General features: G+C 35.8%; 1 protein-coding gene and 1 pseudogene across 1 annotated transcript; both read right to left on the bottom strand.

Moving 5' to 3' along the window:
* Positions 1-891: 891 nt before the first annotated feature.
* Positions 892-8,132, bottom strand: LOC111564199 (meprin A subunit beta-like). Its single transcript, XM_035945175.2, has 18 exons — positions 8,076-8,132; positions 7,854-7,935; positions 7,444-7,462; positions 7,296-7,334; positions 7,145-7,170; positions 6,861-6,945; positions 6,343-6,460; positions 5,819-5,997; positions 5,282-5,500; positions 4,091-4,252; positions 3,670-3,900; positions 3,103-3,555; positions 2,844-3,017; positions 2,598-2,703; positions 2,403-2,447; positions 2,206-2,250; positions 2,026-2,073; positions 892-1,539 (listed from the first exon to the last, which is right to left on the bottom strand). Exons 2-18 carry the CDS (start codon positions 7,920-7,922, stop codon positions 1,461-1,463), a joined length of 2,097 nt encoding a protein of 698 aa, XP_035801068.2. The 5' UTR covers positions 7,923-7,935; positions 8,076-8,132; the 3' UTR covers positions 892-1,460.
* Positions 8,133-10,677: 2,545 nt separating this feature from the next.
* Positions 10,678-12,346, bottom strand: LOC118469844 (meprin A subunit beta-like; annotated as a pseudogene).
* Positions 12,347-13,073: the final 727 nt, after the last annotated feature.

The following is a 13,073-nucleotide window of genomic DNA, read 5'->3' as shown; positions in this document are numbered from 1 at the left end:
AAAGTACATGTAGTATCACATAAGCTATGACCTCAAACATCACCAAATTATAAAGCAGAAACGACAAATATGCAGTCCAGATGAGGTAGGCCGCAGGGTATAGGGAATGCTAATGTTTCTGTGCATTGAATGGTGAAATACGCATTCATTCATTCATGAACAACCTCAACAACACTACCTCTAATGCAGTGCAGTAGTATTTTCTCCACACTTTCTGTAACACAAATGAATAATATAAGTATATGAATTCTTGTCAGGACTGGGCCTCAAAAATTTGCATGATAGTTATGGATGGGAACTAACCAGCAGTCTCATCTTGATTCAGGAGTTTATGATTAGCCAACTTGCAATAGATAATCCAAATACTGACAAATACGGAGCCAATAAAAAATGTGTTAATTGTTTGAAAATATAAAATGTAAAATATGCGATTGCACAAATGTTCACCCTTTTAAAATTACTCGCCTAATTCAACAGAGGGGCAGCCAAATGGTGCTAGAAGTCACACAATTAGTGGAATGGAGATCTAAATGCAGTGAATGTATCTATAATAACACGTTCATTGCTGTGTTGTATTTGAACGAAAACTGCATCTTGAAGGTCCTTGGTCAGTGGTGAGTCTGTACTCCTGGCTGTAACTACACTATGAAGATCATCTTATGTGTTATGACTATACCATGAAGACAAAAAAACACCCCAAGCAATTCTCTATAAAGGTTATTGAAAAGCATAAGTTGGGATGGATACAAGACAATATCCAAGTCACTGAGTACTCCTTGGAGAGCAGTTTAATATGACACATGTAAGTCTGCATACAGCAGGCCCGTAAGACTCAAAAATCTGGTGACCATTCAAGAAAGAGACTAGTGAGGGAGGCCACCAAGACACCTATGACTTCTCTGAAGGAGTTACAAGCTTTATTGGCTGCGATGGGAGATACTGTGTACAACAACTGTTTTCTGGAAGCTGGATTGCTCATAATTCAAAGAATGAAGTATTTCCATGGTCACCACACAAAAATATTGACCTTAAAGTTGCATTAAATATACATATAATATACACATTATTGTTTATATATTTATTTTTAGTCTTCTCAAAGCAGACACAAAAGATATTGATGCAGTTTTGTTTATTATTTGCTTCAAAGATAGAGAAAATACGACATTACATTGAATGATTTCAAAAATGATTCATTATTGATAATTTAACAAACATACGGTCCCACTACCATAACTAAATCATCGTAGCATAACATGACATTTTTAAGTATTTAAGCAAAGTACGACTGTGAGTCAGTCACAACGGAAAGCTCTGAATTTCCCTGTCTTATAGTAAATCCATGTAGCCCAGATAAATAATGACCTCTTTTAATTGCATTTAGAAAACAACATAAACAAATGTCTAAAAGGAACTAGCAAAGTGTACATGTAAAGACATGAGATGTGGATGGGAGATGCATATCAAGGTAGCAAAACCATCAGTGCTAGCAGGAGAATGAGGACTGGAGAGGCCACCATACCGGGAGAAAAGCCAAAAATGCTGTAGCAGAAACAAAATCATAGATTAAATGAAAACAGTGGACTCTTGATCATAACCTCATCCAATTTTGAAAAAAAAAAACAACCCACAAAATCATCATATTATAGATTCTATGAGGCCTGTTGTGATTTATAGGGCCACATTATTTTGGTGTAGTCTGCAAGCTGCTCCAAATTCTATCCAAATGTGCCTTGTAAACTTCCAGGTGAGGGCTCTTAATATGTATCTTAGCATACAGTTATATCTAGCGTATACAGCTAAATAGCCAGTTTTGTCTGCATACATTTTCCAACTTCAATATATATTTCATTATTGCAGCATTCTTAACAATGCAATTTTTTTCTATCTTAAAACTCACAAGGAACAATACACACCTATTTATAGGACTAGCTGACTACTATCAACAGCGCCAAATGGGTGTTTTCACAGTTTTTACACTCAAAAAATATTCCTGAAAGTGTAAAATGTGTCAGCAAACTTGAATACCTGTTATCATCAGTTGTTTGACGAGGTGGAAGGGTGGTGGCTGAGATCCTGTAAAAATCATATCATCATTTGACAAGAATGAAAAAATCTCTGCATCTTTTTAAAGCTTCTTCTAAACTGTGAAGATGCTTTAGTGAAAATATGTCTGGAAATGTAACCAGTGTAAGTAAATGGGAATACCTGTCATCGGTTATTTTAGGAGGTGGAGGTGTGGTAGTTAAGATCCTGCAAACATCATGACATTATTTGATAAGATTAAACTTTAAATTGAGTGAAAAATACTACATCTATGTTTTTAAATGTTTCCCTTTAAAATGAGAAGATGTTTTAGTGAACAAATTTCTGTAAATGTAAAATGTGTGAGTAAATGGCAATACCAGTCATCGGTTGTTTTCGGAGGTGGAAGGGTGGTGGGTGAGATCCTGTAAAAATCATAGTGTTATTTGACAAGAAAATTAAAATATAATTTCAGTGCAGTGCAAATTCTGTTTTAAAAGTTGGTTAAAAAGTTGTTTCAGTGATGCTGTATAATGTATATGACTGTACTTCACTGATTGAACGCATTGTCTTACCGTGATGAACATGGACCTTCGTCCTTATTTGTGGGAGGATATGTAATCTTTACTGGTCTTGCTTGAGGACATGGTAGAGCACTTCCATCAACTAGAGGCGTGAGATCTATTCAAAGAGGAAAGTTGCAGTAATGTTATACAACAGTATTTCCAATTCGTTGTAAAGTGATTTAAATTTTTTTAAGTATTTTGTTGTAAATTTCCAATTCCAGTCATAAGATTTAACATTAAAAACAACTGCCTTGCCTTGGAAACTGGAGATGAAAATGGCACTCTTTCCTTTAAGGAAGTTTCTGGACTTAATTTCTTCCAAAGACGCAAAATAGCTTCTGCCCATCAGAGGTCCAGCAAACATTAGCTCATTATTCTCATCTTTAATTTGTGTTCCAATCTTGCGAGGATTGTCCCAAATGAAGGTACCTGTTTACAGAAGGCATTCACAACATAAAGTATAATTAGCAGAGTAATTTTTTAAAAGGATTTCTTGATGTTCTTTGAAACTTACCAGAGGAGCTGGTCAGAGTTGCATCGGTGGTGATACTCCTTTGCTTTGACATCTGCAACTGCACTTCTGGGTTCTGATCCAGCATTTGAAAAGTCACTTGCCTTTGTGGGCAGGGCCACTTCAGCTGGTCATCATAGTCACCAGACAAGAGTTGCACATACATTCCAAAATATGTTCTGGTGAGCCTGATCGCTACCCGGTAGGCGTAGCCCTCGCTGGAGTACTGCCGTGGACTGTATACAAAGGTTCCGAATTTACTAGTCTTCAAAAGTTCCTCAAAATCATCAATCTGCAAGGTTAAATGTGGACACTCGAGCTCAGACAGACTGATGTCATCGATTGAGAAGCCACCTGAAGAGCTTCCTTCTCCTTTGTGAACCTCGAACTCCACCTGGAAGTGCTTTGTGGCATTTAGAGAAACGTGGTGGAGCTTCCAGTGAGATGTTTTTGGACCTGGAGGGAGAATTATTTTGATGACAACACTGCACTACTAACTAACATTCACAGTTAATTAGTCTTTAATACCAATAAAGTGCATGATAGCGGATAATTATAGTCTCACATTACCAGTGATCTGTCCCATGAGGCGGAGGGTTCCTTTGTTGTCCTGTTCATCTTGAAATTCTCTCATCCAAATGTTAAGTACATCTGATTCACTTCCACTGTGGTAATAGTAGAACTGAAGACACTGGACAGGGCAATCCCTTTTGGGACTTATCATCTTGGTCTCCAGCCAAGCTGAGTCTCCCTTCTTACCTGACGCTGTGCTAACATGCATGAAGTAACCTGGACCTTCACCTGTTGGTTACCCAAAATATTGTCACAGTCAGCCTTCAAATGTCATATCTACAAATAATCTTAAAAACACAATTTATCATCAGCATTTACATTGATAGAAGCTGAAAGGTAATAAGAAGTGACAGATAAAAGGATGGGGAATTACTTAAATAACCAAGTTCAAAATTTTAAGAACATCAAAAATTCTTACCATTTTCATTACTTCCACTGGGGAGACTGGTGTGGTCAGAGCTTGGACCCCCATCAACCTGTGTTACCATTTCCCAGCCATTGCCACTCTGTGAACACTGATTCATTTCACACACGGTCCCTTTAGAAAAGCCACAGTTCATCTTAAAGGCAACGGTTGAGTCTGTAGAGGTGAAAGTAGAGCATAGACATAGGCAGAGGCTTATTTACTGACTCATCAAATCAAAATGTGTAACTTCTCTGTTTTTTTATGTATGTTGGAGATAAATCACTCAATGGCTGATATAGCTGCAATGCAAGCACAAGTTTTTAACTGTACTAATCCATTTGAATCTTATCTATATCATCTTCAAGACTACACTATATTGCTGCTGTTAGTTAAAAGCCTTTCCTTCTCCACTAATTGCAACCTGTGTGTAACTCATACAAGTATAGATGCATCTCTAAAGAACGATGAGATGTTACTTGTTTCTGATATGAAGAAATGCGGCATAGCGCTAGATATTCTTCTGTTGTGTGTATTTTTGTTGACTGACACAGATCCCTATTACAGTCACATGTTCATATACTTTTAAAGGTGGGGTAAATTAGGGCGCTGAGACACTACAGCACTGGTTGTTTGTTCAGACATTTCAGTTAACCTGTGTTTGCATTTTTCCTAACTAAAGATGACAATGCAATGATAGCACAGCAGAAAGCTTTGGGTGAGAGCCTGGGGTAGATGGCTGGGTCATTGAGCAATGTCTGACAGATGCTGTCTGGATCTCGTCACCTAGCAGCTGTCAGTATTGGTTAATGTTAGCCCTGACAGTGACCTAAGCTTAACAAAGAAGTGTTAATTGTTTAAAGTTGCTTCAAACCTTAAATGCAATTTGAAACCATGTCCTCCTTTTGATCAGGTTGCCAGATCAGGATAACTGGATTACTGGATATTTTAAAAGGCAGTGATGTATTTAGACCCTGATACCTCTGGTTAAAATAGAAGTTAAGTTCCTACAAAGGTTCCTGGGCTTACAATAGTAAAATTGTGTCTCTAAAAATTACATGAAAACTCGTGAAAATATATGACTGTGACAATAAAAACAATTCTCCTTTTTTCAGTAAATAGGACATCGTGTTTATGGTGATACAAACTGAAATACATGACCAGATTAAAAATGGCTGTTGGTTCTCCTAACATTCAAACACTTACTGCATTTGTAGAGAAGGTTCAGCTCCTGAACATCGCTTGGACTCATTTCCAGTCTTTGACCAATCACATTCTGGAATTTTGGGTCTTTGGTGATGATTGTCGACCCATTTCCATTGGTGAATGCATTTTTGCTATAGTGCATGACTGACTCGTAGTCGTATGGGGTCCCATGGGTGGTCATGCTTTCAATGCTAACTTTATTGAAATTTCTCTCAAAACCTAGATATAGAACAAAAAATCAGTTAGTGTATACTTCAGTGTTAAATCTGGAGATTAGCATAAATGGTCCAAGAACAATTCACTAAACATTAGTTGACAATATTAGATCAAACAGATTATACAAAATGAGTTCTACATAACTTTGAAGATTGATTGGTTAAATTGTAAATACTGTTGGATTATCCTGCTTTTAATTCAGTAATTGCTAAGTGGTGGATACATTTATGTCACACACCACAACAAAACATGTGTAAGATACATATTTTAATGTAAAGTAGAAGACATGATGATGGTGTAAATTATAATTATTAATCAAACCTTTTATAATGTTTTCTGATACAATCGTCACAAATTTGTCTCTGTCATATCTGGACTGTTCATGGTAGAATCCAAGAGCATGGAGAAACTCATGTTCAACAGTGGATATTTGATCACAGTATCTCCCGATGGAGAGAACCTGTTCACGGCTTTGTACTCGCCCAACAAATGAAGAACACCTAAATTGGAAAAACAGCCATGATCAGTACCAATTACATTTATACTTCAATGTCATTTATCTGACCAAAGGCTTTATTTATTAAAGCATATGTAGAACCCTAAATTACCAGAAAATGGTTAAAAGGCATAACCTTCACAATTTTCACAATCCCTAAAGAAGACTCCCAAACAGTCATAGAGCCAAAGAAAAGTTGTGATTAACATGAAAGATGATTTCCATCTTCATCTTCGATATTTTTGCATTATTAATTAATCACCAAAGTGGCTGAAGGTAAATTTTTCATTAATTGTTTAAATCTAAGTAGGACATTTTAAATCACCAAATTAAAAAAGACAATACATACCCACTTAGCTTTTTTACAGAAATGTAATTGCTTTCAGAGTCCCTCGGTTTGAAGTCAATGCATGACTTCAACCTGAACTGGTCAAAGGCTCTCAGGATGACTCCTTTAGCATTCATCTCTTCAGTTGTTCATGAGAATGGGGTGATAGAGATAAACAGAGAAATGTTAGGCTATTCAATTGATAGATGTACTATTTTTGTTTATTCATAATCCTGCAAAGCAGTGTTCTCACAAACTCCTTCTAGATGCTAAAGTGGAGACATGGGGTGTTTCCCACAAGTGAATGGTGCAAAATTACAGTATATCTGTCAGATATCTTAATGTGCTGTTGTTTTATCTTTCCAATTGTGTGGCAACAACCTCCAGTTAATTGGCATTTGCTCAACTGTACTTGCTGGTTTGCAGCATTCACTAACTTCTCCACATAATGCAAACACTTGAAGAATAAGTCCAAAGGTGTGCTCTCAACAAATATAAATATTATCATCATTTCTATTTGCTTTTCAAAGTGTATTTACCGAGGTCATTTCCCAAGACATATGGAATTGGCGACATCCACCGTCTGTACTCAGAAGTAGTAGCACCCCTGTGTGTACTTAGGAACTAAGGTATATAAGACATGTATTGGGTGACACACAAAAATACATGCATAATATATACATATTTTACTTTTATATATTTATATATATATATATATATATATATATATATATATATATATATATATATATATATATATATATATATATATATATATATATATATATATATATATATATATATATATATAGACAAAACTCACCTCCAGAATATCATCTTCATGCAAATCTAAGATAAAACATATAAAGTGAGCGTTTTTAACAAGGAAATCAACAACTAATAATTTTAATTACAGAGAAGCTGACAAAGTGATCTCATTGCTAAGTAGATTTATTGTAGATGTTTAACTTTACCCTTGTTTACTTCTGTAATGTCCTTGTCTTCACCAATTTCTACAAGAACAGATGAAATACTTCATTAGAAAGTAACATTAATGAATAAAAAAAATAACAAAATTATGATATTTTCGTGAAATTAATTTCATTGGAATAATAAACTTACCCACTGTCTCTGGTTCATTCTGCAATAAAACAAAAAACAATTTAATTACACCAATATATATAATGATGCCAATAAGAAAAAACTCTGTATCTTTTTTGGTGTTTTTTGGGGAGCACTCAGTACTTCTGCACTGGATGGTCTAAAAGTATATCTTAAATTCGAAATAGTTCAATTTGAAGTTTAAAGTCAAATGTTAGATGTCTGTGCTTATGAGTCTGTATAATTTCAAATGTTACAATTTAAAATCCAAGTTTCAATCAGAATTAATGTGTTTTATTGTATTAAAAACATTTCTTGAGACTAGATTTGGCTAAAGTCATCTTAGTATACTATTGTTTAAAAAAGCTGAAAATCAATGAAATACTGAAATACATCATAACTTAACAAAACAATAAGATATAAAGCCTTACTGAGTTGATGGAGAATGCTGATGAAAGTGCCAAGTTCATCATGAGAAAAATGCAGCCTTTCATCCTCATGCTGGGCGTTAGACTAAATTTAAACCAACAGAGATTAAATGAAAACCATTAAAAAAGAAAAAAAATCAAAGGCAGATACACTGCAATCAAGCTAATTTTTCAACTCAATTAGAACATTCTGTTGATGTTCTTAGAAAAAGTCACTGTGTTTACCTTCTGCCACACTGCCTGTCTGTTCCTCAACTGCAGATGAGCAGCTACGGCTGTGATGGGAGAGTTTTAAGCTACCGGTAAAGTATGACATAACAGGGAATCACAGTCATGTGTGACGTGTTATTGTTAGAAGGTATGTCAAATATCTGAAGAACTGCTATTTTGGTTTCATTGTTAAGATGAAAATCTTGTCTTGTCATTGATGCTTTGTTTGTACCTGTTATGAGACTTCTGACATGAGCACAAAGGATCTTATGCAATTCTGTTACTGTCAGAGAAAAGTCAGTTCGCCTTCAGTTCAGACTTTCTCAGGTCCTAATGCTATTTGGTCCTGAACACTGTCCAGAAGTTCAGTTGCTGACAGTCCTAATTTATTTCCATTAAATAAAAAATCACATCCTGAATTAAAGGTTTCAATTCAACTCAATTTTATTTATATAGCGACAATTAGAATTCAAATTGTCTCACGGCACAAACTGTGCCTTCCTGTCTGAAGTGTTAAACGTTTGTCTTGATCAGTATTTTTAAAATCTTTTTTTCACAAGCATTAGAGAACTAGCCCCAATAACTTGTCAACTATTGTGTATGTTGCAGTGTAATTTAATCTTCACAACAAACAGAACTCTGACTGTCTAAACAAGTTAATTGATGCTAAACATTCTGTACTGATCACTGGTGCTATAGCTCAGATTTTTACTTGATGAAATTTACTTGGAGGATGCCTGAAAATAAAGTGGTTCATTTTACCATTCAGTGGCAGATTTAAAAAAAAGAGTCTAAGTCTGTGTTTAGATGAGATTGACCCATTTGCTGCAGCTCTTATTGCTGCCTTGACCAATCACATACAGTATATATATATGTGTGTGTGTGTGTGTGTGTGTGTGTGTGTGTGTGTGTGTGTGTGTGTGTGTGTGTGTCTGTGTGTGTGTAGTCACTGTTTTAAAAAGGATTAAAACAAGTTTGCTTGTCCAAACATGTCAACAACAACAAACAAAGTATGTACTCCACTTGAACGTTTTTCCCTTTTATCGCTTTTCAATACTGAATCATGGTCGATTTTGTTTTTCGTCTTTACAAGGATTTCAAAAAGAAAACTTTCTTGTCAAAGTGAAAACAGGTTTCTTCAAAGTTATGTCAAGTAATTAAAAAAATATTAAATGTTAAATAAGTGATTGCATAAGTATTCACCCCCTTCGGGTCAGTATTTACTAAATAAGATACCATTTTAAATATGCATTCAAATCAAAGATGAGAGCAGGAGCCCTCAGATGATGAGAGGAATACATCATTAGCCAGTAGAACTACTCTCTGGGAACCAGTGATGTCAAAAACAATTACAAAATACCTTGGTTGCTCATGTCAGGCCTTAAAAAATGCATAATATACTTATACAAATACATAATATAAATATATGTATATATTCTCTATATAGGATTTTAAAAGAAACCAGGAATATTATTTTGGGTGAGTGTTTCTCATCAGTGGAGCACCAGATAAATTCCTTTTTGTGAACACAGTGAGCATAGTGCATGCATTTAGGAAGATGTTTTTTGTCTCTAGTGTCCAGTAGTGTAAGAAAATATAATGAGTTCTGGTCGAGGCTGCCTTCAGATTTAGATTCTGAGCTCATGTTTCCTTTTTCTATGTTAAATGATTTATTACATGGTTTTCATTATGCTGCACTGTACTTCATCGTTGTTTGATTTTGTGACAGATAGAACAAAAAACCGTGCAAGACATAGAAATGATTGCATAAAAATCCACAGTGTTAGAGAACATTGTCTACAACAAACTGTGGAGATTTCACAAGGCATTTGTGAATGCAGCAGACTATGGAAATATTATGCACACTTATGCCTAGCCAGCATCACGCACAGACAAACCAAACATACGTTAGAACTCTTTATTAGCATTGTTTTGTGTGGATCACATACAGCAGTTGGCAGAATAGTAGAACATGAAAATGGAGGATGGGGGTCCTGTTGAATGAGGGATGAAAGAATGGCCATTCCTAAATGTGTATTATTGTGTCAGTCATCCGCCTGACCTAAAGAATCAAAGGGTTTCCACGTTAAAGTTGAATATACTGAAGGTTTCAGATTTAGGTAGCAGAAAAAATTTAGCTCAGAAATTAACAGCTTAAGTAATAAAATATTTTTTGAACTAACCTTGTGTCATATGGGCCTTTGTCATACATATTTCCATGAGTGGTTGTAAATTTACCTACAGGAAATTTTGGACAAGGCACAGAGCTCTGATGCTGCAGACTGGAAATATCTAGAGGAAATGAATATTAATTCAAAGACACTTTTAAGAAAACTGTAGATATTCAACAAAAATACCCTTAGCTAATAGATACAATAGGTTTAACCTTAATGCAAAAATAATAAATAAAGTAACAGATAGATAAAAAAGATACAATTTGCGAACACTATGATTTTTCAATACAGCATAAAAGGTTCACTTACTATTAAATGTGCTGAAGATGCTGCAAAATTGCTTACCTGACACTGAGAAAAGGAAGACAGCCGAGTCCCCCTTTAGGAAGTCTTGGCTTCAGATTTGCTCCAGAGAGAGAAACAATTTCACCCCCTTGGCTGGATTCACGTATAATGATTCTTTATTCCTTATAATTTGTCTTCCGACTATATGAGGGTTGTCAAAGGCAACTGCAGAAAAACAGAAAACATATCTCTGCATAGATTGTTGGTGACAGCATGACTAATAGATGTATTCATAGATTGCTTATCATGCACAATAGACAATTGGCATATCCATTCTTGAGACTCACTGGATGAAGGATCAGTGGTCACAGTGACCTGTTTGGACATCTGTTTTTGGGTATGTGGGTTTTTGTCGAGCATGATGAAGGTCAGCTGTCTCCATGGGCAAGGCTATTCCAGTGCTGAATCATAGTCACCTGACACTAAACGAAAGCTAACTCCGAAAAATGTTTCTCGCAGAGCAATTAACATTTGATAAGCAAAACCTTCTCTAGAATATACCTGAGGGCTGAGCAAATAACTGTTGTAGTCGGTGGTTGTTAAAAGCCTCTCAAAGTCCTTAATCTGCCAGACATTGTGAGGACACTCAGCCTCAGGTAGATCGATGTCATCCATGGACAAACCTCCTGAAGAGTCTTGATATCCGTTACGCACCTCAAATACTGCCTGGAAAGGATTGGTCGCATTCAGGGGAGCGTTGTGAAACTGCCATTCATAGGTTGGATAACCTGAAGGGAAAAACGATATTTACCGTTTGCTGTTTGTGTATTTTGTTTCTTGTCATTTTCAATTTTTTTATTTTAAGCTACACCACTGGCAAGTCTTTTTGAATGTTAATGTCAGTTGTCAGTCTCTCCACCACTTTGGTTCAGACTAAAATATCTCAAGAACTATTGGAATGGCAGCCATGACATTTTGAAAACTTGTTAAAGGTGCTCAAAAGACAAAGTTTGTGATGAGCATTTGTGGGTTTAAGTAAAACATCAACTACCAGGTGTACTGCCTTGAAATTTGGTACAGGCATTCCCAGGTCTGTTAGTAACATCTGATATATCAAACTTTTCCTACCACTAGGTAAATGTATTATTTATTTCAACATTCTGTTTCTAAATATCTGTCTCATCAGTGGCATTCCTATCATTTGCGTCTGTACTTAGTTTTTAGTGCTAGCAAATGTAAGCTGGCTAAAATGCTAAACTAAGATGGTCAACATGACAAACCTGCTAAAATCAGCATGCTGGTACTGTCACTGTGAACATGTCAGCATGCTGAAGTAAGCCCAAAGCACCACTTTTCCTAAATGCAGCCTCACAGAGCCACTATCTTGGCTGTAAACTTTAATTTTTTGCAGATTTCCCGCCTCCTGTCTGTTTTCCTCATCTATAATCTGACCTATAAAGCAAAGGTTTCCTGTAGAGTCCCTGTCATCCTGGAACTCTCGGATCCAGATATTTAGCTGATCTAAAGGGCTTCCGCTATGATAAAAGTAGAACTGGAGACACTGAACATGGCACTCTCTAGTTGGACTTAACTTCTTGGTCTCCAGCCAGGCTGAGTCTCCTTGAAGCACCTGAAGTTGTGCTCGCATGCATGAAGTAACCTTTGGAGTTTCAACAAATTTCAATTAGCCATTATTGTAAATCTTGTGATGCTTTTAATTTTAGCTCAAATGTTAAGACAGATTTTTGTGAAAGTCAGTCAGGCCCCACCTCCTGTTTTGTTCAGGTTAGTGTGGTCAGTATGGGGACCTCCATCAGCAGCACTCATTCTCCTCCAACCTTTGGTCAAACCTTGATTACAAAACCTCATTCTACAGATATCAACGCTGGAAAAATCACAGAGCTCCATAAAAGAAACCGATTTATCTGTGGTCATGTAAAAAGATCACACATAATTATATTCCATAATTCAAGCAAACATTTTGAAATAATGTATGTACAGTGGACTTTTCAAGAGCAGTGAAAACTTACTGCAATTATAAAGGTGATTCAACTTATATATGTCAGTGGGGCTCATTTCCATCCACTGGCCAATTTTGTCTTGATACTGAGGTAGCTTTGTGACAATTGTGTTTTCCATGTTTTTAGAGAAGAAGTTTTTACCATAGTGCATCAGTGATAAATAATCATATGGTGCATTAAATGTGCTTGATGTAGGAGTTGATTTCTGAAAAATTTCCTTGAATCCTGTAAAATAGACACAGATTTATACACATCGTGCATTGTAGCGGTACGCAATTTGTTCATGTATTATTTTAAAATTCAGAAGTAACTTTGTTGTGTAGCTAAAGACTATTTAAGTATTGAAACACATAGAAATCAAGGGCAAGATATCCCAGTGCATCCAAGCAGTTGCAAAGGAAACAATTGGTGACATTTCTTATTTAAAAGTTTCAAGATCTGTATTTAACAGAAACAATAAAACTGCATGAAGTTCTTACTTTGTTAGACTGTTCTGAGAGAAAATATGAAAACAACATCCTGAACACTATATT

The sequence above is a fragment of the Amphiprion ocellaris genome, chromosome 9 (genome assembly GCF_022539595.1).
Source record: "Amphiprion ocellaris isolate individual 3 ecotype Okinawa chromosome 9, ASM2253959v1, whole genome shotgun sequence".
NCBI classification, from domain to species: Eukaryota; Metazoa; Chordata; class Actinopteri; family Pomacentridae; genus Amphiprion; species Amphiprion ocellaris.
Note: the sequence above shows the minus strand (reverse complement) of the source record. Positions and strands in the feature narration are given on the sequence as shown.

Coding starts and splice junctions, on each gene's coding strand:
- LOC111564199 (XM_035945175.2), bottom strand. CDS start 7,922: ATGAGGATGAAAGGCTGCATTTTTCTCATGATGAACTTGGCACTTTCA. Junction 4,253..5,281: donor GAACCTTCTCTACAAATGCA/GTAAGTGTTTGA, acceptor TCACCTCTACAG/ACTCAACCGTTGCCTTTAAG. Junction 1,540..2,025: donor CAAACAACTGATGATAACAG/GTATTCAAGTTT, acceptor TTTCTGCTACAG/CATTTTTGGCTTTTCTCCCG.